General features: G+C 50.8%; 1 protein-coding gene across 2 annotated transcripts in view; it reads left to right on the top strand.

Moving 5' to 3' along the window:
- The first annotated feature begins 9666 nt into the window (after window positions 1–9666).
- Window positions 9667–27190, top strand: part of SEC31A (SEC31 homolog A, COPII component) — a 37519-nt gene continuing 19995 nt past the window's right edge. For both annotated transcript variants that reach the window (XM_078875524.1, XM_078875523.1), the window contains exons 1-14: window positions 9667–9863; window positions 13354–13450; window positions 13601–13724; window positions 15720–15912; window positions 16860–16955; window positions 19694–19834; window positions 20339–20481; window positions 21704–21803; window positions 22940–23101; window positions 23823–23981; window positions 24322–24408; window positions 24726–24866; window positions 26094–26168; window positions 26651–26719. In XM_078875524.1, coding sequence (XP_078731650.1) covers window positions 13372–13450; window positions 13601–13724; window positions 15720–15912; window positions 16860–16955; window positions 19694–19834; window positions 20339–20481; window positions 21704–21803; window positions 22940–23101; window positions 23823–23981; window positions 24322–24408; window positions 24726–24866; window positions 26094–26168; window positions 26651–26719 — 1569 coding nt within the window. In that variant the 5' untranslated portion in view covers window positions 9667–9863; window positions 13354–13371. The remainder of the gene's footprint in view (window positions 9864–13353; window positions 13451–13600; window positions 13725–15719; window positions 15913–16859; window positions 16956–19693; window positions 19835–20338; window positions 20482–21703; window positions 21804–22939; window positions 23102–23822; window positions 23982–24321; window positions 24409–24725; window positions 24867–26093; window positions 26169–26650; window positions 26720–27190) is intronic.

The raw sequence follows: 27190 nt of genomic DNA, 5'->3' as shown, positions 1-27190 counted from the left end.
GCACTTGCTCTATTACTATAGTACTATACTGCCTTAAACTTTTACGAACGACTGGGTGTTTAAGGTTAGTGATTTTTCGTGTTATCTGGCAGTATAGCAAATGAAAAAATACAATTTACTATGCAAGTAAAAAAAAATGGTGTTTTAATATTGACTTGTTTATTTGTTTATGGCCCCTTTATAATAGATGCTACAGGCCCCGCACGAGCTTAATCCGGCACTGCTGGCTGCCAATCATCCTCAAGAATACAATCGGCGTCCAAACCATCCAGGGTCAACTCGGGGGCTTGCATCTCCCGTGCCGATAGAGGGCGACACTCGCAGCAACGCATCGCGGAATCACGCGGCTCCTCCTGTCGGGTGGCGACTGCATTTCTCCAGGGGCTTCAGAGAGACACGGGGCGGCGTGGCTGCCCTGGGAGCGAGGGGCAGAGCAGCAGAGCTCGTTTTCACGGGAGGAGAGAGATGGGTCAGGAGGGTCTGTAGGTCGGACATGGAAAGAAGTCACGTCACAGAGAGACTCGCAGGCAAAGGAGGAGAGGAAAGAGCTCGAGTCTGGACCTGAAACAGGGGGAGGAAGGGTGCTGGCAGTGTGGACGGTGGGGGAGACGGAGTTCCGAACACAGAGGGCAGTAGTAGCAGCAGCAGAGGAGGAGGAGGATGAGAAAGAGCGATCTCCCATTGGGCCGAGCTCCTCTGGGGTTTGGGCAGAGGGTACCTCGGCTGCTGGAGCGGAGGAAATGGGGAGGGCGAGGGGAGCGAGATGAGAGGGAAGAGTTCGGAGAGTGGCTTATTGATGTTTGCCCAAGCGCGCCAGGGTGGCGAGATGTTAACTACCTCGTCTGGTATACAGGAAGGTCGTGGGTTCGACCCTGACTCTGACTCAGGTATATTTGGAGTTTGCGTGTCTCTCTCCCAGTGGTCGCGTGGATTTTTCTCCGGGTCCTCCGGTTTTTTCCCTCCACATTTGTAATCAACATGCGTTTAGATGATTTGCCTGTTATAAATGTTCACGTCATAATAAGCCAATTGTGGGCCAGGTCGTTTCTGCAGAATATCTATGTAGCTCAGTGGGCCTTGCCTGGTAAAATAAAAATAGTATGTGGTTTATGATTAAAGTTATATTATTCAAACGAACTTCCTTTTTTATTAATGTAATATTCAAGTTGCTGCGCGCCAGAGACCCCATAACCAGAAAGGCTCTTCCCCCATAAACCCGGCACAGCAGTTGAAACAATGGGGCATGTTTTTTTGTTTACTAATTCCCATACCACCTTTGTCGAGCCCAGGGGGTCGGCAATACGAGACGGCGGTCCTGGATAAATAACGGTCATGAAGCAGTCCTTAAAAGAGGCGCATGCGGCTTCGGAGCCGCAGGTTGCTGACCCCTGGACTCTGGGCAGCAATTATAAATGGGTACACCACAGATAGACCATTGCCATTTAGCGTGTGGTGGGGTAAAGTGTGGGCCACTTAGCACCTCTTTCAAGAAGTCTAGCCAGCTAGAGATCTCCCCTCTTAGAGGGAGTTTTGGCCCGCGTGGAAGAAAGGGGCTCTCTAGAGCTCCCTCTCGTGGAGGACCTTTTGCCAGCAGGGGTATGAGCAGAGAATTGCAGGGCTGCACCTTTGCTGTGTACGGATACAAAATAATCACCGGCGTGTTGTGTACAATATTCGTAATTAAATAATAAGAGGACAAAAAGACTCCGTCACGTCTCGGTTTTAGCAACGCTGCTGCAATAATGTGCACTGCCAGAAGGCCAGTGGCTGATTCATTCATCACGCCTCGTCAGTGAAGGCCCTCAAACTCATACGAGACCAAGCGAGCTTCAGACCCGGCCGATGCTGTGCACGCCAACTACTAAACCTCAGACAGAGCACATCGAAGGTGGCTTCCAACAGAAGTTGATCACCCGCGCAGCATTTGTTGATCTATCAGCACCGCACCTTGAGTCACAAACTGCATCTCATGGACTGGCGACCTAGACCTTAGCCAGACCATTCGTAGCCTCCTAGAGAAGAGACGCTTTTCCGTGGAACTAAACGGACAGAAAAGTAGATGGTAAGGCAGTGTGCTCGCCCCACTTTTATTCAATATCTACACCAATGCTCAGCCACTTCCTGCTGAATGTCAGCGGTTCATCCACGCTGACGATCTCTGTATCACTACACAGAAGATGAATGTTGAGGACACAGAGAAGATCCTGGAGAGGGCACTGGACGAGATGTCAAGATACTACCTACATAATCATCTCAAACCCAACCCGAGTGAAACCCAAATCTGTTCCCTGCACCTGAAAACTGGGATGCAGAGCGACACCTGAATGTAACCGGGGAAAACCCCAGCCTCGAAAACCAGTCACCCGGTGTACCTTGCCGGATCGTAAACTTGGTTACAAAAAGCACACTTTAAATCACAAATCCAAGGTCAACATTTTCTGCCAAAGCTCGCAAATTCAAAGTGGGGAGCACATCCGTCCACTCTACGCACTTTGTTTCCCTGTGGCTGAATATGCGTGCTCCACCTGGGGACGCTTAACCCACAGTAAACATGTCAACACCGCCCGAAACGACACATGCAGAATCGTAACAGGTGCCTGAGAGCCACCCATGTTTTTTCCTATATGCACTTTCTGGCATAGCGCCCCCTAACATCGGGAGGAGAGTAGCAGGTGACCACGACCGGCAAGTCCTAGAGTGGGACGTTCGCCATCCGTTACGTGGCCATCGGCCAGCACCACCGTCATCGTCTCTCATCGAGAAATAGCTTCTTGTGCTCCACTGTACCACTGCACCACATCACCGGAATCTGCCACGGAACTTCCCTCTGGCAAAAAAGAATGGGAAAAATCTAGCGACACAGCTGCTCAATGGAGCCCGGCGAGGAATCACCCCCTAGCGAGGAGTGTGGAGGCTGCTCGCCTCTGTCTCCATCGTCCCCTCCGTATCATTACCCCCTGGCTGTCTGGTGGGGTCCGGACTTTCGTCCCCCATCTGCTCCCTATCCTGTACCCCCGTGAGTGCTGCGGATCGTGTGTGCATGCTCCCCCTGCGCTGAGGTTGGCCGCGGAGCGCAAGTTGCCGCCGCCGTGCGCGCGAGATAAACAGTACAGCAATGCGCAGCCGATTACGCGCTCGAGCCGCGGGGTTGGGGGTCAGGGGCCCACCACCGCGCCGCACTTACGCAAGTAACGAGCACACGCAAGCGGGGCACACGCGACACAACGACTCAAGTTGCCGCCGCCGTGCGCGCGAGATATACCGTACAACAATGCGCAGCCGATTACGCGCTCGAGCCGCGGGGTTGGGGATCAGGGGCCCACCACCGCGCCGCACTTTACGCAGGTAACGAGCACGCGCGCGATAGCACAAAGCTAACAACTTCAATGCGCACAGCGGTTTCGCACTCGCGAGCGGGGCACACGCCGACACAACGACTCGTCCCCTCCCGCACTCGCGCGTGTACGTCAACACAAGTATCGTACAAGGACGATTCTCCTCTCACACGGCTGCGTAGGCACGCAAACACACAAAAGTACTCTCCCTCCTCCTCTTCTCGCTCCCCCCGGCCGTGCGATCACAGCGCGCTCCGGCGCCGCGGCTCGCGGGTTCACCGTGTGCGGCTTGCGGGTTTTACCGAGCGCGGCGTGCACACACGCGAGCGACGCCCACGCTCGAGCGAGAGCACGTAAAACCCCCCTCTTGCGCGGCCGCGCGTTTATACAAATACACTGTGCGCTCCCCGGGCGTTAACACACACACCTCCGTACCCGCACCATCGTACAGAGACCACGGCCTTTACGCATACAACGACAACACACCCGCGAATGCAGTGCACGCTAATACCACGTGCAAAAATACCCAACAACATGGTTTTATTACTACGCTCCAGATTTTATTAGCCCTTGTTAACCAACCGAGCCACCCGTGTGTGTGTGCGGGCCAGCAAGGCGCTTCTAACCCACACTCTGGTGGCGTGCAGCCCTATTCTATGCTGCGCTCTCTGTTAAACCGCTTTCCTCTCGTCCTTACCCCGAACTAACCCTCTCCTACGGATCCTACTCTCCGCTCTGAGGTGTTGTAAGGCGCGTAATACGATACCGTCTGTAGACCTTGGTGACCTTGCGGCGCTCAGATCGTCCTGCAGACAATTTAGCGGCTCGCCCGATGACTCCTTCGTCGCTGACTCCGTGTCAAAACTCCAGAAGAAGAGAGTTCCCTACTGCCCCTGCGTTTTCTTTTAAACTATTCACATCAAAGGCTAGGCGCCCCCGTCCCGACCGCCTTGGTCTCTCGACCAATCCTGAGCCTAGGATTTCCCGCTCTTTTGCGATCCCACCGGCCTTTGACCTTTCGACCAATCAGTCGCCCCGGGTCCTGATCCCAGCTATCTGCCCTGCTGACCCGTGTTTGTGTTTGTATGCGTTTCTAACTGCGGGGCTCTCTGAGCTCGCCGTGGTCGTGCGATCTCAAATCCGCCCACGGCGCCGCAGTGTTACTTGGCCTGGGAAGGGTCCTGTCCAATTCCCTGGCCCTGAGAAACCGTGGGGTAACCCCCCGAGGGGGCCCTCGGGTAAAAACTCAGGGTAGGTGACCCGACCACGAGGCCCTACGTGGGTGCGGGTGCGTGCTTATGTGGAGGGGGTGATGGGGGGCAGTGCGGTGGTGGAAGCCGGGCGGCTCCCTGGCTCGGCAGAGCGGCCCCGTCGCTGTGGCACCACAGGAGCTCGCGCCTGGTTCCCAATTCAAAATGGCTCACGTGGCGGAGCCTAAACAGACTGAGAGTGGCTTTCAGCAGATGCAAGGGAAATTTGATATTGGTCGCACTACGCTTTTGAGTCATCACATTGATACGGGTGACGCCGCTCCCATCCGGCAGAATCCCTACCGGCTAAGCCCTAGGGGAAAAAAATACGTTTGGCTGGCGGTTGACGAAATGTTAGACGCGTACATAATACACCGTCCACCAGCCCATAGGGAGCCACAATTGTCCTTGTTAAAATCACGATGGTAGCTTCCGCTTTTGTGTTGACTTCCGTAAGCTTAATAAGGTCTCTGTTGCTGAAGCGTACCCTCTACCTCGAATGGATGACTCACTGGATGCTCTAGCAGGAGCGCAGTTTTCTTCCACTCTTGATCTCCTATCCGGGTTCTGGCAATTGCCGCTAGACGAAGCCTCTAAGCCCAAAACAGCTTTTCGTACACCACAAGGCTTGTTCGAATTAAAACGGCTTCCGATGGGTCTTCATTCCACGCCGGCTACGTTCCAGCGATTAATGGAACTGGTTCTGGCTGGTCTCCAGTGGGACTCATGTTTGATATATCTCGACGATGTTATCGTTTTCAGCCATACGTTTAACGAACACCTGAAACGGCTACGTGCTGTCTTTCTAAGAATGCGTGCGGCCAACCTGAAATTTACACCACAGAAGTGTCACTTCCTCCAGAAATCGGTTCGGTATCTTGGTCACATAGTAAGTGAATTGGGTAGTGTGACTGATCCAGACAAAACCGCGTGTGTTCGAACTTGGCTGACTCCCACGTCGGTGGGGGAGGTGCGCAGTTTCATAGGATTCGTGTCCTATTACCGCCGTTTTGTCGCCAGGTTCGCCACCATCACTAAACCTCTTCATGTCTTAATGGCAAAGGGTCATAAATTCCATTGGGGGGAGGAGGAGGAGGCCGCATTTGTTGCGCTCCGGGATGGCTTGGTGAACGCCCCTCCCCTCCGCTACCCCGACTTTTCCTTGCCGTTCGTCCTTGATACAGACACTAGTAACACCGGAATTGGAGTTGTTCTGCCCCAAGTTGTCAATGGCGTCGAGAGTGTTGTTGCATACGGAAGCAGAGTGCTGTCTCCGGCTAACAACTGTATTGTGTCTCATGCCAGGAACTGTTAGCTCTTGTGGTTTTTGTGCAACAGTATCGCCCCTATTTGTACGGTGGACACTTTGAGGTACACTCTGACCACACAGGGCTACAGTACGCGCTGCCTTTTGATCAGCCGTCTGGCCAACTTCCACGCTGGTTGGAGGTCCTCTAGGACTACTCTTTTAAGGTTACATATCGCAAAGGCTCCCTTCACACGAACGCTGACGCCCTGTCGCGATTACCAACGAGCGGCGGGTGCGCGTGCTTTCGGGCTCCGGGCGCTGTGAGCCGCCCAACGAGTTCTCGCCCCCTCCCCTTGCAGTGTCGGCCGAGGTTGTAACATCTGAGGTGGCCGAGGGTCCGGTGGTGCGTAACGCCGTCATTGGGTTGGATCACGAAGAATGGGGGCGCCTCCAGGTTGAGGATTCTTCCCTGCTCAAATTGTGACGCCGTGTCAGAGAGACTGATGTGGGCGAGGATCGCCGGGGTGTCGCCTCTGTCATCCTTAGAGGCAGATTACTCATGCATTGGGACGGAGGGTTGCGCAATTATAACATTGTGGTGCCCACTGCCCTGCGGGGCAAGGTCATTTAGGCGGTACAGGAGCGCCTGTTGCACCTGGGTGTGCATAAGACGTTGGCCACACTTAAGTTGGACTTTTGGCCTGGCATGGCTGAGGATGTCGCTAATTTGTTGAAGGGGTGTGTGCAGTGCGCACGGCGGAAGTCACCAGCAAAACCTTGTTGTCCACCGTTGCAATCGATTCAAGTTTCCCGCGTAAATGAACTAGTTGCTCTGGACACCATTGGTCCATTTCCCACTACCCCTCGTGGGATTAAGTACTTGCTGGTGGGAGTCGAGTATTTTTCACGATGGCCTGTGGCCTGGCCTCTCCCCAACCAGTCGGCGGTGACCATCACTGAGGCATCCTCAATGGCTACGTAATGGACAAGGTTCCTCCTGAACGTCTTCTGACCGATCAGGGTAACAATATTTTTTCAAAATTGTTGCGAGAGGTGTGCGATTTGTTGGGAACAAAGAAAGTATGCACGTCACCGTACCACCCGCAAATGGATGGCATGATTGAGCGGCTGCACAGGACTCTGAGCTCCATGTTGAACCATCAGGTCAGCGAGTCCCAACTCGACTGGGATTTGCATATTCCCGGAGTCATATCTGCATGTAGAATGGCCCCTCACGCATCCACTGGCTACTCACCGTTTTTTTATGTACAGAAGAGAACACGACCTCCCGATTGATGTCCAGTTCCGAGCCGCACCCAACAAGGCTAAATCTAAAATTTCTGACTCCGTGCGCTTTACACTTCAAAAGCTTTCCGAAGCGCGGGAGGCTTCCAGGGGAAATTGCAATTCATGCCAATTGCCAAATGAGCGGCTGAAGGGTTCCCGTACTTCTGCACATGGGCGCCAGGGGACAGAGCCTGGTTGCACTGTCCACAGGTACCGGTGTATACGTCTAAACCCTGGAGGGGGCCGGTTGATGTGATTCAGGTCGTTTGACCATAGTGTGTCCAGATCTGCTTGGGGCGGCGGAGTTGGTTTGTACATCCCTCACGCCTCAAGCCTTTCATCGCTCCGCGTGAGTTTGTTCCATCTCCACACCGCAGGGGCCGAGTGTCAGATGTGTCCGGCGAGCTGAAGTGTGTTCCCACTGAGGTTGGTCCTCAGCGAAGTCGTGTGATCCCGTCCTCAGGTGCCGTGCACCTAACGTCCCCCGAGCCTCTGGACTCGGGAGAGGAGAACCCGTCCACCCGGCCGATTGCTCTTCCTGAGGAGCCGGGTTCGACGGGACATTTGCATATTCCTCCTGGGACCTCCAGGGAGAGTGAGCCCACCTGCCGAGTGCGACAACCAACTGACTCGATCAAAGACTCTTCGGTTTTCGTGATCCCCATACACACACGCTCCCATACCGTCAGTTGGTTGTCGCACTCGGCAGGCCGTATCGGTCATTGGCTGAACCTCGCCTGTATTGTGCTGGCGGGTATTGTCACACGGGGAGGGTGGGAGATGTTGGTGATGGACGGGGTTCCGAGCGTTCGCGTTTTACTGCTTTTTTTTCGTGGTTCTTGTTCTGTACTTCCACCCTTTTTCCCGTTCGTTACTGTACATTTGTAGATAGTGTATGTATTGTATAGGTGGGCTTGGGTATGTATTTGTTATTGTTGAGGTACACATAGGGGTTTTACTCGCTTTGTTCACTTTATATTGCTCATCACCTTGTTCATTTTAAAAGGGGGAGTTGGCAGCCGGGACGGCTGAGAGCTAGGAAGGGGGGGGGGATGTAGTGAAATCGTGGATGTCACTGTGTAATGCTGGCCCTAGAGAGGCACGGCGTGCGGTGTAGCGACATCGCGGGCACCACGTGGTGTGGGTGCAGTACCGGCCCTGGAGGGGCTCGGTGAGCACTGACTGGCAGCGCTGGATGGCACCACGCTCTGCGTGCAGTGCCGACCCCTACAGGATAGGGTGTGAGAGTGTCGGCCACAGGGAATGGGGTTACTATAGGCAGGCCGTGGCACTCTGGTTGACCTCAGAGGACACGTGACCCCAGGTGGGGGCTAGGGGTGGTCACGTGTCAGGGCCGAGATCCTGCTTGAGGATTCCAGAAGGTGGTCGTGGCTAAGGGCGGAGCCAGCCACGCCACAGAGAATAAAAGCCGGCTCCCCGAGAGGGACCGGCTGCTGTTGTTCATCCTGAAGAATCTAAGTTCTATGTTCTATGAGTCTCCAACACGTGGACCAGGACCCAAGCTGTGGTCCGATCCGTTTTAGCTAGTTACGGTGTAATTAGTGTAGTTAGCCCGGTGGTCACCACCACAGGTTGTTATCTAGTAAAGGGGCAGTTACCCCTTGTGTTGGTGTTAATAAATGTGTTGGCTCCAAAGAGTACATCTGCGACTCAGTTGAATCCACTACATATGTATCTCTTGAGTCTCTGTGCGCCTCTACGCATCTCTATGAGTTTATTGTGTAGTCCGTGGTTTGAGTTGCATGGCCACAAATCGTGCTACTGTGGTTTGTCTTTGTATGCATGTTGCACTTCTTTTGCACCGTACGTAGTAGCCAGCCGTACTCATCGGAGGTGCGGGAAATGTATCTCTTTAATATATCCTCTATGAGTCTCTTTGGGTCTATATTAGTCTCTTTGGGTCTCTACAAGTTTCTATGTATCTCTACGAGTCTATTTGGGTCTCTATGTATCTCTATGAGTCTCTATGTATCTCTATAAGTCTCTATGTATCTCTATGAGTCTCTATGCATCTCTATGTATCTCTATGAGTCTTTATGTATCTCTGTATCTCTATGAGTCTCTGTGTATCTCTATGAGTCTCTATGTATCTCTACGAGTCTAGTTGGGTCTCTATGAGTTTCTATGTATCTCTACGAGTCTATTTGGGTCTCTATGTATCTCTATGAGTCTCTATGCATCTCTATGTATCTCTATGAGTCTCTATGTATCTCTATGAGTCTCTATGTATCTCTATGAGTCTCTATGTATCTCTGTATCTCTATGAGTCTCTGTGTATCTCTATGAGTCTCTATGTATCTCTACGAGTCTAGTTGGGTCTCTATGAGTCTCTATGAATCTCTATGAGTCTCTATGTATCTCTATGAGTCTCTGTATCTCTGTGGCTTGCAGTTGCATGGCCACAATGGCACCAACTCTCATGGATGGGGGGAGCTGGCGCCGAGTTTTGGTGGGGTCACCGAAACCCCGGCGCCTTCCGTTGAGCGGGGCGTGGGTGGTCGTCGGGGGGTGCGCCTTTAAGGCCGCGCGGTGCGTGCCGGGATGCGGTTGCCACGTTGCCTAGGGCCCAGCTGACGGGGTCGCCCCTCGTCACCTCCTCCTCCTCTTCCTCTCCTTGTCACCCCTCGTCCTCTTCCTCATCACCACCACCACCCTCATCCTCGTCGTCGTGGTCGCTGTGGATGAGCTGACGAGCGGGCAGGGAGTCTCTCCTCCGTGCGGGTGAGTGGCTCCGCCCGCGGTGCCGGGCGAGCTCCCTGTGGCCGCCCGGGCCTCTCGGGGCAAGGCCCGGCTCGACGGGGAAGTGGCGGCGATGTTGATCTCAATTACTACCACAATTACAACAACAACAATAGTATTTTAGCGTGTAGAGGGTCGTTATTATTGTGGGCGCCGGTGACGCCCAGATGCGTGGCAGCGTTTGGTGAGTAGTCGCGGCGCGTTGTGGTGTGACTTCATCCAGCAGTCGATCGGTCGCGGCTGATGGTTATTGATGGCTGGCTGGGCTTTTACATTCGTGGCATCCTGTGGATGGACTGTCCACCATCTTAGGAACGTAGAGTGCCTGCCAGCCAGGAGGAAGATTCGAGAGCGGAGTGGCTGAGGTGTGCGAGTTGTCGCCTGTCACAAGTCGTGGTGCTCCAGATGGACTTTTCCCCGTCACGAGAATGTGGCAGTTTTACCACACTGGATGAATGCAGCCAGGGAGGATGAACACCGGCCAAAGGCCATTCATAGATAGAGAGACTTTGACTTCATCGTGTTCATTATTAATGTGTCGGTACAAATGAAATGGGCTGAACGTGGTGGTCCTCATGGAAAGAACGGTGTTGTGTTAAGGAAACGGATTTACCGAGGCACCCTGCTCCTGATTGCCGCGCTGTTTGGGGGTCACCGCTCTGTGTAGCTAACATCTCGCCACGGCGGTGGCGAGATGTTAACTACATCGCCAGGTATACAGAAGGTCGCGTCGTGGGTTCGATCCCGACCCTGACGCCTGTATACTCGGAGCTTGCATGCCTCTCTCTTCGTGGATTTTCTCCGGTTTCCCCCCTCCACATTTAGAATCAACACGACGCGTTTGGAGTCTGTGGCTGCTCTACATTGCCACGAGATGATGATGAGCCACTTCGTTGAGCTATCAATTGTGGCCAAGTCGCTCCTGAAAACGAGATGCATAGCTCAGTAGGGCCTTACCTAGTAAAATAAACATTGTTTAGTTGTAGTGTATTGCATTAACAACGCACGTGTTAGTTTCAATAGCGTATTGTTTACTTTGTTCAAACATTGCTGAATGTAGTGTGTATTTTTAGTTCCAGATATTTATTTTATAAATCTGTTTTCATGAAGCCAAAACTCTACGTTCTTGGTATTGCATTGCTCCTATCACTATGAACTATGGATTGGGTATTACGATTACCTTTATGCAATGTAATACTCATATTACTGTGCTTTGCAGCGCTGTTTCATTATCGTGGGTGTAATGATAGTAGTACTTGCAGCACTGTTTAATTAACAGTGCAGGTCACTTACACTCACGAGACACTGACATGTGGTTTCCAAAGTGCGAATTGCGGCGAGTGACTTGAACTTAAAGGCGTAGTTTTAAATACCTCAACAAGATTACCATTTTTATTTCACCTACGTGTAACGTTGTATAGGATTTGCACTTGTGAAAAAGCTGCTTTTTTCAATTTGACCCAGTATGTTTGTACAGCTGTTCCTAACCCTTGTAACTTTACCATTCAATACATCCTTAACTATAACCAACGAAATAACTAACACCTTTCACAACTGTTCCAAACTTCAAACCTACCCTCGACACTCGTCCTAAATGGAGTGTGAATTCCTTGCCGTGGTATGCGTGTGCGTTTTTCTCCGTTCGCCTTTCCAACAGTTTTGTGAGTGCAGTGTGCTGACGTGGTCTGTTGGAAGCGGACCCTGGCAGTGGCAGCTCAATCAATTCCGTACAACTGATTGTCAAAGCAATACCATTTGGACTTTTATACAGCAATGCATTATCATTGCTGAATATTTCAAGAGGCGGCTGTTACAGCAGCCGTCTTGGTTAGCACACGATCCCTTGTATGTATGTTGAACTTCTTTCGCACTGTACGTAGACAACCACACTAATCAGAGGTGCGGGAAAGGATGAAAAACAAGTTCTAAAGAAAGTAGTTTTTAATTTAGATTTAAAAGTGCAAAGCTCCGGTGGCTTCCTAATGTCGGATTTAACTCTCCAGATTTAAGTTGAGAAAAAGTTAAATAGAAATGTACGGGAAAAGTAGGCATTCAGTGAGTGGTGGTTTAATTAGGCATATATGCATGCTTACAAAGGGTGGAATATTAAGCACACAATAATAATTTCGGCTTGTCACGTGCAGTGTATTCGCTCGCTCTGGAAGAGAGAGAACGACATTAGGAGGTGAACACTTCCCATTGTCTGTTTGAAGCAGGGGAACAGACTGACCTGGCCTGTAAACATGCACACACACGTGCCACTAATGATGAAATGTCATTCTGTTTTGTTGGAAAGTAATATATTCACTGTTGACTACAACTGAGTTCAAGTCAATGAAACAATGAATCACTAGGTACAGCCGTGACCTGTAGGGTCATTATAATTATATGTCTATGCATACGCGCTGGAAAGACTTACTGTGAAATGTCATGGTCCACGTACTCCACCCCAAGACCTCGCCTCCCGAGCGGTGAATCACAGATCCGGGTTTTCTCGCAAGCTAGCGCGAGCACACCCAGTGTTTTTTAAAAGTGGCGTTTTTGTAATGCACCCCATGACAAGTTTGCCTCTTCACCTTAACGTGTACAGTATAGGCAGTTAGACACACCTATCAATGGACAACCCATTATTTTAATATACTGATGTACTTTTACGTGTTTATTTTTATATATTTGTTAATCTATGTTATCCGTTAAAGTTTTTTATGCACGTTAAATATTTCTGTAAAATCAGGCCTGGTGGTTACAGCGCTTGTATCAATTTGACGGTTGTGAGTTCAAATCGTGGGTAGGGGACAACCTAAACTGTTATCCCTCCAGGACCCAAAAGTGGTCTTCCTAGGGGTCGACTGGATCCATAGTGCCATCCACATGCAACTTCAGAAAGAGGCGCCATCTGCTTTGTGTTGAGTTCAAAATGAAGCCACACGTGTGACTCTGCTTTGCACGTCTAGTGCAGGAGAAGGCGACCCAAAACATGCTCAACCACATGTGGCCTTTGCTCAGGAATTGCACAGACTTGCCAGAGCCACTCTTGGAATTTCTGCTCAGGGCGTTGATGAAAAGTCTGTTGAAATCAAAATGCACACAAGTCCACGTATCGGTGGCAGCAGCGTGCATTGTCGCCGTAGGAGGGGCTGCTGTGATACTCCACTGTTTGACCAGTTGTGCAAACAGTCGTGCAGCCATTTGTGAGTTAAAATGAGTGAAATTTCAAGTTTCGTGCCTCCTTTGCCTCACTTAAAGGGATCTCAGAGGTAGATCTGTGATCTCTGCTTCTGTGGGCTGTTCTCCTGCGTAATATATTCGAATGGCCACATCGTCTCAATGACACACGATGGCGCTCGCACAATTGGGATGCAGTTGGAGGTCAAAGTTTAACAGATAAAGGATTCTAATGCAAATTCAGGGTGAAGTGCCCTTAGTTGGGGTATGTTACTCAGGTCGGTGTGTGCATTTTAATGTTTTTCAGTTTTCTCCATTCTCCACAATGAAGCTGAAGGAGATCGACAGGACGGCCAACCAGGCGTGGAGCCCTGCGGCCCAGCACCCCATCTACCTGGCCACAGGTAAACACGCTCGCACCTCATCGCTACGCAAAGTTCCCAGACCGTGAGAGCTGGCTTTGCGTTTGGTGGAAATGCCGTGGTCGCGCGCGCGTTTGGTTTGACGCTGCCGGCATTGCGCTGACGCCGCGGTGCCGCGCTTGCCGCGTGCAGGAACCTCGGCACAGCAGCTCGACGCCACTTTCAGCACCAATGCAGCTCTTGAGATCTTTGAGCTGGACCTGGCGGACTCGTCCACGGATCTGAAGCTGCGCGGAACGCTCACCACGGAGAACAGGTATCGCACAGCGACGGCAGTACCCCGGGAGCGGACTCTCTGCCTTCTCTTCCGTCGGTCGTCGCATGGCGGCTGATGATGAGGCTGGGCGAACTTCTAACACGCCTTCCTTTCTCTCGTCATGGTGATTGCTTCCTGTAGACTGCATGTTTCTCCTTTAAGTCCCCTTCCTTACACTGGGAATATACCTCTTGGATGGATGGCCTCACTTCTTGATCGTTCCACGTGGCAGTGAAAGGACATTGACGGTAATTTGTTCGCTTCCATGTCCAAACCAAAAAAGGACTCCCTTTTTGTTGATTATGTTTGGATGTATGTTGAACTTATTTCACACCGTACGTAGCCAAACGTGCTAATAATGGCTAGCCGTCTAGATCAGAACCCAGAATGTTATTTAATTTTATATTTTTAATTGCTTAATCTGTGAGTTTCAGCCACCTCCTTATTTGCCCGATATGTGTCCCGACACCCGGCTTCCTGGAACGTACAAGCTTCAATGTGGTTCTGTGCTCTGCACTTTTTAACAGCTCTTCAGTGAAACCCACTTGAGTTGGAGGATGGGTGTGTGTGTGCCCAGCCCTGAGAAGGCTCTTCATTGACTGGCATGTGCACGGATGTGTAAGGCCATCGGCAGAGTCACTTTGACACGTGCCACTTCTGAATTGGTCAAAATTCATACCGGCAAAAAAAATTTGAAATTTAATTTTAGACTTCACACTTGAAGGCGTAAATGTAATAAAAAGTCTTAAGTGTCTCCCTGCTTAATAATGGGGTTGTCTAAATCTATTTTGGCGGCTTTAAACTATGAATACATGCATCTAGGTTCATCTGATCTCATAAGCTAAGTAGGTTCGAGGCTGGTCAGTACCTGTTTGGAAATATTGGGTGTTGTTGGCGTGGACTGCGACTGACCAGGAGCTTGCAGTGCAGTAATGCATTTGATCCATCTTTGTGGGAGCTGTGTGTGTGGTATGTCGCTGTTCATGCAATGGGTTTCTCCGGGTACTCCGGTCTCCTCCCACATGAAGCCAAGCACAAATTGAATTGACCAAAAATGTCCCAATGCAGGACCCTCCTAACAAAGAGTGCCGAGGCCCGTTGACAATTTCCTGAGTAAGTAAGCTAATTGAAACGGGGCGGAGCAGGGGCGGCACAGTTTTGCGTGCGCTGCGCTACGAACCTGGCAAACGGAGTTCGATGTCTGGCCACTCCAACATCAGTGGTGAGAAATATCTCAACCGGTTTTGTTCCCCCCCCATCACCCACTTGCACTGACCAGCGTGGTGAAGTATAGTCAAGTAACACGTTCTACCCACCCGGCTTGTGTAGGCTCTCGTCCACCAGTGGATAGTTGCTCGCTCACAGCATTTTCCCTGACAGTCTGTTGAGGCTATACGGGGGATCTTTGTAATTTTTGTTGAACTCTGCTTACGATGGAGTTGCGTTACGACGACCCCATCGTAAGTCGAAAATATCGTAAGTCGAAGATGGCCTAGCCTACCCAGGAGTCTTAAAGAATGGTGATAATTTAGCAAAACAAAGCAATTTACAATACCGTACTGTATAAACTATATACTGTGTGTATTTATTAATTACAATACTGTATTGCACAGTAAAATGTACAGTAAAAAAACAAGGTAAATTCTTAGCCTACGTATATGAACTGCAATTTAATAGAAAGTTTTTTCAGGAAACAATCCTATCTGCTATAAAAACTTTTAACATGCATTGAACGTATCGTATCGTGGTAATCCTAAAATTAAATCGTTAAAGCTACGTATCATACATGCATTGAATGTATCATAACGTATCATATTGTCCTGTACTCGCCAAGATTCTGTCTGTCGTCTGTATACTTGAACGATGTTAGATTGTTGATGGCAATTTTGTCGTATCGCTATCGCCATCGTAAGATCGAAATATCGTAAGTCTGACCATCGTAACTCGGGGACTACCTGTAAATTACGTGTGTGCGCACGCGCGACGTATGCGCAGGTACCACAAGCTGGTGTGGGGGGCACCCCTGCCGGGCGAGGAGGGCGCCGGCGTGGTGGTGGGCGGCAGCGACAACGGTGCGCTCATCCTCTACGCGGCCGACAAGGTGCTGAGCGGCGACGCCGACGCAATCATCGGGGAGAACGACCGGCACACGGGGCCCGTGCGTGCCCTCGACTTCAACCCCTTCCAGGTAGCGTGGCCGGAGAGCGCCCTCGGTGCTAGCGGACGGTTGTTCTCAACGTGCTTGTTTGTCCACAGTTATGTTCTGCCCGTGGACAAACGCACTAGAATGAGCCAGATCTTGACAGAGCTCGGCAGAGTTGAATAATTAACAAATGAACACCTTGCGAAAGACTCGATCTCTGGCTTCGATCGTCATCAAAGGGAATGGGCACAAACCATGTATGTATGTTGAACTTTTTTCACACCGTACGTAGCCAACCGTGCTAATCGGAGGTGAGGGGAAAGGACAACAAACTAAACACGAGCAGTTCTCAAGAAATGAGTTTTCAATCTAGATTTAAAGGTGCATAGCTCTAGTGGCTTCCTAATATCGGAAGGAAGAGCGTTCCAGACTGCCACAGAAACGCATCTGAAAACGTGCGATGCGATGACCATCTTTGTTCGATGGTTAGCCAAGTAAAACAAAAACCCCAAACACTGCGTCTGTACAGACCATGGCTAAAAACTCTCCGGTGTGCGACTGGTCACCCAGAACAGACCATGGAACACGACTCGGTGCCCAATTCACAAACACGAAGGAGGCATTGCCGCAGCCATTCGCCACTCCACTACTGCTGATGCAAATGTTCTGGCTCAACCCCCTCAATGTAAAATGATTATTGTTTGCTCTGCATCTACAGCAATTGTACAAAGAAGAAGTTGTGTTGAGCCTGGATAGTGCTTGAATGAGTGACCACCATGCATAACCACGCTTTGTTATCCCCAGTTACAATCCAGCTTGTGACCAAATTGACACCAGAATGTGCCCAATTTTATAATATTTCGGAAACTTGGCGGGGTTGTGTTTGGCCAAGCATAGAGCAGTGCCGGAAAAATACATTCTTGTCCTGTTCCGTGATCTCATGTCTTTGCTGTTCGCCTTCGAACTGTACGGACCGCGTATTTTCTTTGCAGGCCAACCTCCTGGCCTCTGGCGCAAATGACTCTGAAATCTACATCTGGGACCTCAACAACTTTGGCACTCCCATGACCCCTGGCTCCAAGTCACAGGTGAGGCGTGTTCTCTGGCACCTTACTAAAACGTCGTGTATAAAGAAGGGTGACACGTGAAGGATATATTTTGCGACTCTCTCTTTGGAACATTTATGCTTAATCATTGATGCTTCCCCCTTGAATTGAAAATCACGTGTAAATGTATAAATCTTCTATGTTTATTGTGATTGGTGATGTCTGCGCTATTCCTGCAGGGAAATTCAAATAAGAAATTGGTTGAGGGCCTTTTAATTAATTGTCTGCCATGGTTGCATTTTAGATGTTTAATAATGCACTCTTTGGTGTCACAAAACTCTATTCCATAGCTCTGTTAAACTTCTATTGTACAACTTTTCCTATAATCAAATGCTTTGCATGAATGATCAAAACAATTCACTAATATTTTTTTGTAAATATAAAAATAATTGCTGCATCCTTAAACTACATATGCAGAGTTTAGTATAACACCAAATGCATTTCAAATAATACTAATGCGCATTTGTAAATGCTTGTTCCTGAAATTATTTGCTTTGGTGATGTAATAATTGACGATCTTTCTCTTTCTCGCCGACGCTCGTTCATAGATGCGAGAGGTAAGACGCGGACGCTTTTTTCTCGTGATTATTTTCTGCTTTTCCTCCTTGTTACTAACATCCCGAGGCCTGTCGTTCCCCTGTCTTCTTGTGTACACGACGCCTTTGGCAGTGGGCGCTCACCTCTGCTGCTTAAAAATGACCGTATTAATTGTGCGTGGCGAGGTTTGCGGAGCGTTGTCATGAGTTATGCACTGCTCGACACTGCTGGCGACCTGTGTTCTGTCCGTGACTATGCACATCGCCCGCTGAAGAAGTAAATTATATATTGCCCCGTCATTCAATTTGACTTATTCAGCTGTGTGGCAATGTGGTTTACAGCGTGCAGCTCTCAATCACAAGGTTGTGAGTTATAATCCTGGTTAGGGCCTGACTCAGCCCTTCATCCCCTTGAGGTCAATTAAACAGGTTCTGCTTTGTGGGATGTCATCTGTCTTTCGTTCTGTGGATAGACTCCCACGCCATAGCGATGCAATTTCGGCCAATTGCTTGGAGCTGTAAACCTGTTTGACTTATTTCACCCGCATGGGCACCCTTCAGTATCAACACGGATGGGACATAGGTGGCCTAGGCTGCGTGGTAGTGGCGCCACTGCCTCTTGTGTCCTTGTGTGTTGTGCTCGCACGACTCGGTACTAACATCACTTGCCCTGACAGTTTGCAAGGTTCAATGGAAGACTTTTGTCTTTATGTGTCCATATGGATTTTAACTGTTTCTTTAAGGGGCTCAGATGGTCTAATTTAGGAACTAATCCTGAACTGTATAATTAATAATAATAAACAATTTATAACGGGAATATGTTTCGCGAATCGGACTTAATGTTCGATCGGGAACTCGGAGGTGGGTAGCCAGACTTTGTCATCACTTGTCAATGTGAATATATATTTTTCACGTTTTTCCTTCGTACATGATGTGTACGGGGTATGAATGTGTTTTGTGTGCCATGCTCAATGGCGGAGCCAAGATTTTCAGTTGGGGGGGCAACCCCTCCAGCAATGCAAAATGATAGAGGAGTTGTTAGTAAGTAAGGACTTGTCCCTTGCTTTTTATTCGACGCGTGTGCGGCGATGGTGCAGCCATCGATCGAGGGTTGAATTCGAACCGCGTTGTGTGATCGGCATCGCGCTCGCTGAAGGTGTTTGCCTTCAGGGAAGTCGTGTGCTGTATACACAACTGCGCACAATTCTGAGTCACTTAGAACTGCTTTGCCGTTACTTATTTCCAATTATGGACTCAGACTATTGTCCCATCATCTCATAGTCCCTGGCACGTAATAATATGCTACACAGTGGCAGTGGGGGTCGCAAAATGCCGATTTATTACTAATAAACCCCAATGATCTGATCGAAATTAGGGATTTCTATCGGATCATTGGGGGGGGGCACGTGCCACCCCCCCCCCACTGGCTCCGCCAGTGTTCATGCTACTTTGATGAAAGTTGTAAGTGCTAAGCGCTCACAAAATAAAAAAAAAGATTTAAGATTTAAACGTTTACTTATTACACCTGAAACCTTTGGCTGGCAGATCATGTAGAAAGCCGTTATGGGCATTCTGCATTACTGGAGAGAGATGTCGTTCACCCTCAAGGCTCATCGTCCTGCCATGCCCAGTTGAGAACTGTCGGGGTGCTACGATGGGGTGAAGTTCACATTCGCTTCGTTCCAGGCCAAAATCTGTCAAGCAAGGTCTGCTCTTACAGTAGTCCCCAATCTGGCTCGGGGTCTTAACCCTTTGTTGCCGATGTTTCAGTGCCGTGCCCGTGCCTGTCTTGGTGGGAAATACCGACCTGGTCTTCAGCCCCTCCTAGGTCTCCTTGGCTTTTGAACGAGTCTGGTGTGTGGTGTGTAAACAGCGGTACCGGGTAGACCAGGGGATGGCAACCTGCGGCTCCGTAGCCGCATGCGGTTCTTTAAGGACTACTTCACGATGTTATTTATTAAGCACCACCATCTCCTATTGACATGGATTGCGGCTCTTTAAATATGGAGCTTCTTAACCGAATTCGAAAATAATGGCTCCTCTTGTTCTGGCCTTCATAGGTGCTCTACGATAGTTTCACGGAGGAGGTGGGGGGAATTATTGTCATTGTGCGTGTGTGTGGACTGTGCGCAAGCTGGACTGTAGATCCTCAATGTGTGTGTGTGTCTGTGTGCGCGCGTGTAGCCGGCCGAGGATGTGGTGTGCGTGGCGTGGAACCGGCAGGTGCAGCACATCCTGGCGTCAGCCAGCCCCAGCGGCAAGGCGGTGGTATGGGACCTGCGCAAGAACGAGCCCATCATCAAAGTCAGCGACCACAGCAACCGCGTGAGTGAGGGTGGCGGAGCAAGCCCGGGGCTTCCTCTGGGTGTGCGGTTGATATCGGCGTGCTGATGCCCTCGTGGGGTTGTTTTGGTGCTCGATCGCTAGCGCGTGTTAATGTGGAATTGCCGAGTTGAAGTCTTGAGTGGAGATGGCAGTTTTGCTATCATTCAAGAAAAGCTATTGGGAGCACCTCCCAATAGCTTTTCTTGAATAGCTCGATACTTTCATACTTGAATAGTAACGGCGTTGGCAAGGAAACCTCGCCAAACTCGCACTGTACATCACGGTGAATTGCAAATAACCCCATAAACCGCACGGTGATGGGATGCAGTGGATTTACAAATGGACTGTACATCTACATTGAGTCAGCAGCCATCATGATGATGATGAAATCCTCTGGCGTGCAGGCGCTATGTAGATTATTGTGCGGCTCGTCTGCCTGCCCATGCACCGCACTCACGCCACCGGCTTTCGCTCCTTATCCCCCCCACCTCCCCCGTGCCGCAGATGCGCTGCTCGGGCATGGCGTGGCACCCGGATGTGGCGACGCAACTCGTGGTGTCCTCCGAGGACGACCGCATGCCGGTCATCCAAATGTGGGATCTGCGCTTCGCCACGTCGCCCCTCAAGGTGCTCGAGAGCCACTCCAGGTACGCGACGGCACGCGCCCCGCCGCCCTCACTGGCACCCGCTGCCCGTTCAGCCGAGTCAATCTCCCGCCACGTGTAAATGTGTGTCCGGAGGTCTCCCCTTCTTCCGTCACCCTCTTCCGCACAAACGTCTTCCACTCCTTTGGTCTTGACAATCGCTTCACGTAGGCATGTGCATTTCTCCTTTAACTCTGCCTTGGTGTCGTCAATCCTCCTCGCTCCTGCCACGTGGCATCGCAAGGTCACCCATGGCCTCCCTTCCTTGTTACACATCCAAAGCAGATAATTCGAACAAAGGCGGTCACTTCATCGCGCGCTTGCAGATGCCCTTCTGCGGCCGTCTCGAACGCTCTTTCTTCCGATATTAGGAAGGCACTGGAGCTGTGGTGCACTTTTAAATCATCATCCAGATTGAACACTCATTTCTTTAGAACTGCTTTTTGTGTTTAGTTTATTGTCCTTCCCCGCACCTCCAATTAGCATGGCTGGCTACGTACGGTGGGAAAAAAGTTCTACATACGTACAACTCTGCGTCTTTGCATCCCATTGCGCAAAGTGTCCTGCTGGCAGAGCTTCGTAGGTTTTGTCGTCTGGTGATGGGATTTCCTCAAGTCCATGTCTACGTTGAGGGCTACTCGTGTGACTGGGTTGTGCCTGCAGCTAATGCAGTGAAACCCCTGGCTAGCTGCATCCCGGCCAGACGGATTTCACATTTGCATACTATATTATTTAGATTCGACGATGGAATGCAACGTATACTCAAATGCACTAGAACGCATTTAATTAGATGTTATTTGTAAAATGTATCTATTTAGTGCACTTGCGGTAATACGTTAGTGGCCTGGAGGGGCAATGGGGGAGGGGCGTTGGGGGGATGGTGGGGGCTGACTGACATACTCCTGTCCAGCACACAACACACCTGCGTTGTGTTTTATACTCCGCACACACTACACATGCGAAAAGATGTCTTGCATAGGTACACGGGTACTGTGCGGTACACGGGGGGATGTTGTTGGCTTTCACGTTGATTTTGATTGAAATCGCGGCTAGTGGGATTTTTCATCTCGCTCCCTACTGTTAGTCCGGCTAGCCCGGGGGTTTAGCTGTGCACGCTGGTTCCCGATGCTTTGACAGTGCCACCCATCTTGGCCTGGCCTTCGCTTCCAGCCGCCCCCTCGGTCGTTTGTACAAGCGCAGCAGCGTGTGTCGTGTCCGCACGCAGGGGAATTCTGGCCATCGCGTGGTGCCAGGCGGACCCGGAGCTGCTGCTCAGCTGCGCCAAAGACAACCGCATCCTGTGCTGGAACCCCAACACCGGCGAGGTGAGCAACCACACATTCACCGCCACTTCACCGGAGCCACTCTCAGCTGACTGGTTTGGTGGTGCTGTAGTGGTGTAGCGACTGATATTAATAGGGGTGAGTGTGAGTAAACTAAAACTAAACTTAAACACAATGTTAGGCAGATGGGATAGATAGGAACTGGATGGAAATATGTCAATAATTAGCAGAGAAGTACCAGGTGGGGAAGCACAATAGGGGCAGGTAATTGGGAGGGATATAAAAAGGAGAAGGTGGGAGGGGTTCTGAGGTTTGGAACGGGAAGGTGGGAAGGTGCGGTGGAGGTGAGCTGCTGGCAGAGGGCCAGGATGGTGGCGTGTTGCTGACACACGTGAAGTTGCACACTCTTACAGCTTCCAGTTGATTCGCTTTGGGAGAGCATTCCTCTGCGGCCTCTCTTTCATGCAACTGCTTCCTCCAGCTGACATGTCTGAGAACGCGTCCATTGAGGAGATGAAGCAATGATATTAACTCGCATCTAGCAGCTAGATGGATTGTTGCATCGAACACGTGAGCTGATTTCACCCAGTCTTTCACCATTATATCAAATTTATTTGGATCATGACCGATGACTTTGTCACACTGCGCTGGCTGGGTCATGTAGCCTACATTCCCAGCCACCGCATGCTCAAGGAGCTTCTGTTCGGCCGGATAGATGGGGCTAAACGGGCGCAGCAGCTGCAGAATATATAGCCTGATGTGGTACAGAAGGTTGTGGAGTTGATTGAACTTCCCAGTGACTGGTACCAGCAGTGTCAAGATCGGCTTCTGTGGAGGAGGTTCGTGAAGGATGCTGTTGGGGAGTTGGAAGCAGTCGCTCTCCAACAACAACGGGGGGCAAAGGAGCAACGCTCTCAACAACGAGCAGAGTGCCTGGCAGCTAAAGCGCAGAGAATTGGCACAGTGGGGAGCACAGTTGGTGCATCTGCCAACCATTTCAGTCAACCCACGGCACCTGGGTCTGTTCCGTGACGACCTGCCAGCGAGCCTCCGACACTTCACGTGGCCTCAAAGCGCACCTGGCGTGGCACGAGCGCCCTGGTCACGTCGCCGCCACTTAGCGGCGAACGGCGGTTGTTGGCGTTGTCGTCGTTGACCCCTGCCGTGTCTCAACGCAGGTGGTGTACGAGCTGCCCACCAGCACGCAGTGGTGCTTCGACATCCAGTGGTGTCCGCGCAACCCCGCCCTGCTGTCGGCCGCCTCCTTCGACGGCCGCATCGGCATCTACTCGGTGATGGGCGGCAGCATGGCCGCCCAGACACAGAGCCAGGCAGACAAGGTAAACCTCGGTCGCTCAGCCGGTGGGCACAATTTATCGCCTGCTGCTTTGGAGTGTCGGCGCCAAAGCGGGGTTGGTCTTGGATAGCGTTTGGATGGGCACAAAGCGGGCGTAACAGGTGTTGTGAGCTGCGGAGTTGTACCTGTGAAACTAATTATAATGCAATGGATTTAAAATGAAAGTACATTTTTACATTTCTATTATTGAATTTGTAACCACTTCCATATTTGTCTGCTTTATTAGATTCGAAAATATATTCACGATTGCCACTAGTTTGGTTATTCGTGCCTGATATTTTAAAATTCTGTATTGTTTTCTGTCTCGCCGTCCCTGCCTTGACTACTTGCGTCCCGCTTGTGTCCGGCTCATCGCTCTGATGCGGCCTGAACGGGCCACCACCTCCGCCATCCCACTTAATCACAGGCGGCCGCTCCGCGCCCAGGATTTCGGCGATGCCAGCAGACCATGCAACGTATAATGACGCAATGCCCGATCCACATACGGAGGAGACATGACAGCGATACATTCCGCTGCTCCTGACGTGAATGTGAAATTGTAGTTGTCGTTCTGCATCAGCCGTACCGAAAGAAGACGTCGAAGCGATACCAGCTGAACACTCCGATCTCCAAAGCCACCCGGCGAGTCGCCACCCCCGTTTATCTGTAAACCTTCAACTAACCGCCTCCGTCTTCCCTGTCCGTGAACACGCGCACGAAACCAGATCTCGTCGTCGTTTGGGAACCTGGATCCGTTTGGCACGGGGCAACCGCTGCCGCCGCTGCAGCTGCCGCCGCAGTCTCCGACGACGCAGAGCACCTTCATCCCGCCGCTCAAGAGGCCCCCGCGTTGGATCCGCCGCCCTGTTGGTGCCTGCTTCGCCGTGAGTTTCTCCGCTGCTTCTCCGGGCGCCACTGCCCCTGCGAATGAGCGATCGTTCACGTTCGATTTTGTTCTTCCGCATTACGACTGCACGTGGTACGTGTGTACATTGAGCTTCTTTCGCACCGTAACATGCCAATGGGAGAGGTGCGGGGTAACACCTTCGCGAATACTATCGGACGGTGTGCGACGAGGGCGTTGGCTAACAACGGGCGCTTTTGGGAAGGTCTTCCCCAGCGGGTGGATTGACAGCCTCGGTTGAAAGAGGTGGCCGGGTGATGCGACGGTGCTCACGTGGCCTCCTGAATGTTCGTTTGTGTTCTCTTCCTCTCCCCTCGCAGTTTGGGGGAAAGCTCGTCACGTTCGGCAGCGAGAAGGCGGCTCCGGCCGGGAGCGTGGCTGGGCCACGGCAGGTGTTTGTCAGCCAGGTGAGATGGGGGCTTTGTGGTCCAGCCAGACAGTGGCTTTACCTGGTCAAGGTGTGGATAACGGAGAGCAAATCGAGATGAGTGTACGCAGGAGAGAGGAATTAATGGTCAGAAGGAAGTAAAATGCATTTTTCCTATGTTCGTGTTGGCACCTTGTCGTCCATGACAGTGGCATCGTTCATCAGATGCCTTTTGCTGATGGGTTGATGGCAGATCACGTCAGCATGGGATATGCACAGCTCGCCAGTGACGCCACGCTCGTTTTCGTTTTCACGGATGCCCCCCCCCCTCCTGGCTGTCCCCGGCCGCGTGCGCAGGTGGTGACCGAGACGGCTCTGCTGCGCCGCTCCGACGAGCTGCAGGGGGCGCTGCGCTCCGGCCGCTGCCTCGACTACTGCGTGGCGCGCGCCGCCGCAGCGCACAACGACTTTGAGAGGAGCGTCTGGAATTTCCTCAAGGTGCTCGCCGGAGCCCCGCCGCCGGCTTCCTTTGGGGTTTGGCCAAACGTCGCTTGATAGGACCCCCCCCCCACCCCCAGAGTTTGGGGAAATTATTGACGAGTGTTCGGGCCGACTTCCTTCTTGTATTGTAGGAAAACTGCGCTCGTTAAAAATTATGCAGTGTTTTGAGATGCAGTTTGCATGAATGATGCTCGATAAAACAAGTTTGTTGTAATGGGGATTGGCAGTGTAAATTTAGAATCTGTTTTCTTGTTTATATTGGTTAAAAGCCGGGCAGCATAGTTGATTTTGGAACAAATTATTCGGTGATGCTGCATTGGAAGTGGTGCTCGCAAGCACAATGAACAGAAATATTCAACACTTTATTCAAGAACACCATGGCCTTTAAAGAACAGAAAATATGTAATCGACATTTCAGGCAATTTCCAATTCTTCATAGCGCACCGCATCCTATGAAGAAGGCCCATTTCCCGAAATGTCGCATATTATATCTTGCTACTTTCATGCTCACGGTGTTATTAACGAATGTGATTTTTTTTATTTTGGAACTAAGTTTTCAGTGTGTGGTACCTATCATGGCATATTAATTAAAAAACATAGGTTCTGGCTAATGAACACAGTCTGAAAAGTATTCAAAGTAGTATGGAGTTATTGCATTCAGAATAACATTGCTTGCTGGGAAATGCATTCTAGAGACAGAGAGAGATGTGTGGTTCAGAGAAGAATCTCACGAGAGATGATTGACTGAGAACCCTTTCCCGTTTCGAGACGTCTGCAAGTTGCAGAGTGGGTCCCATTCATCGCCGAATCTCGGAACGGCGCAAGCGTCTCACACATTTTACTTGGGAGAGGCGGCGTAGCGCCGCTGTTTTTAAAGACGTTGTACTCACCGCGGAGAACCGCAGCGACACGACCGCACTCTATGAAAGCTGGCGCCAAACTGCCACCAGCCCTCCCCGCCTGTCCCTTTTACTTCCTGAATCAGAAGAAAAACTGAACGGGAAAGAGGTGAAGTACAGGAAGCGGGCTTGAGGGGGGGGACGTCACCAGAAGGCTTTGGTGTCGGGTGGACTCGACTGGTGACCACGTGGCAACCGAAGGAGAGAGTGCTCCCGATAGGACGACCGACTTTGGCTCGCGACTTGGATATTGGTGGTAAAGCGCACAGCCGGATTGGTGGGTGAATCCCAACAGTGATGTTTGTGTTTTGTTGTTGTTGTTCAGGTGAACTTTGAGCAGGAGCCACGCACGCACTGCCTGAAGCTGCTGGGGTACAGTGCGGATGAGCTCAACGCCAAGGTGCACAGTCCACACCTACGCCTGGCACTTCACTCCAACATTGTTCATCAATAGAGTAGAAGCCGCACATGAGCACAGTTCTGGTACAAGCAACATATCCTTAAATTACACTGGTATAAGCAACACATACTTACCTTCCACTGGTATATCAACACATTATAATCACATTCGACTGATATAAGCGACACATCACATTAGACTGGTATAAGCAACACGTGCTGATACTAAATTGGCGCGGGGAAGGCAAAGATCAACTTCTGATGCATAGCACGCCACTCTAATACTCTAAATAGATGCACTCCTGGGCTTGCTCCCAAGAGGTTGTGCTCATACCCAGCTTCACCGTGGCACTGATCTCATTCCGTGAGAGCCCATTGCGTTCCTTTGTCTCTTGTGTGTTGGAGGTACAGTCAAATATAAATATATATGTGAATGTGCGAGGGCTGTACTGAAGGGGTTCACCCGATGGTGGCTTGTGACAGATTTCGGCGATCCTGAGAGAGGAGACGAGCCCCGATCCTGACCAGAATGCAATGGAAGGTAGCGTCAAGGTACGTACCGAGTGGCCCCCCCCCCCCCCCCCCCCCCCCCCCCCCCGAGGTAATCGGCTCCAGTCACACACGACCCATCACAGGGAGACCTATGCATAATGCATCAACTTGTGTCTGTGTTGCTGTAACTTGTACATGAACAGCGCTTTGTCAGTCCACGGTCACTCAGAATCTGAATAAGTATTTAGACTGGAGGAATCCGGTGAGCTATAAAGCTCTTTTGTGGACAGATATCCAGGTCGGAACGTTACAACAATAAACAAAACACAAACACGAGAGGAATGCAAAAGTATGGGAAAGGTAAACAAATCACTTCAACAAAAAATATACAAATAAAACTAAACTCTTATTTTATCTTACCGGGCACAGCCGACTGAGCTATTAGCTTCTGTTTCAGAAGTAGCCTGGCCACAAATGAAGTGGGGGGGGGACCCTCATCTATCCACTGCTGGATGTGTGCCCTGCACACCC

The sequence above is a fragment of the Lampetra fluviatilis genome, chromosome 41, assembly GCF_964198595.1.
Source record: "Lampetra fluviatilis chromosome 41, kcLamFluv1.1, whole genome shotgun sequence".
NCBI classification, from domain to species: domain Eukaryota; kingdom Metazoa; phylum Chordata; class Hyperoartia; order Petromyzontiformes; family Petromyzontidae; genus Lampetra; species Lampetra fluviatilis.
This window is presented reverse-complemented; position numbering and strand designations above follow the sequence as displayed.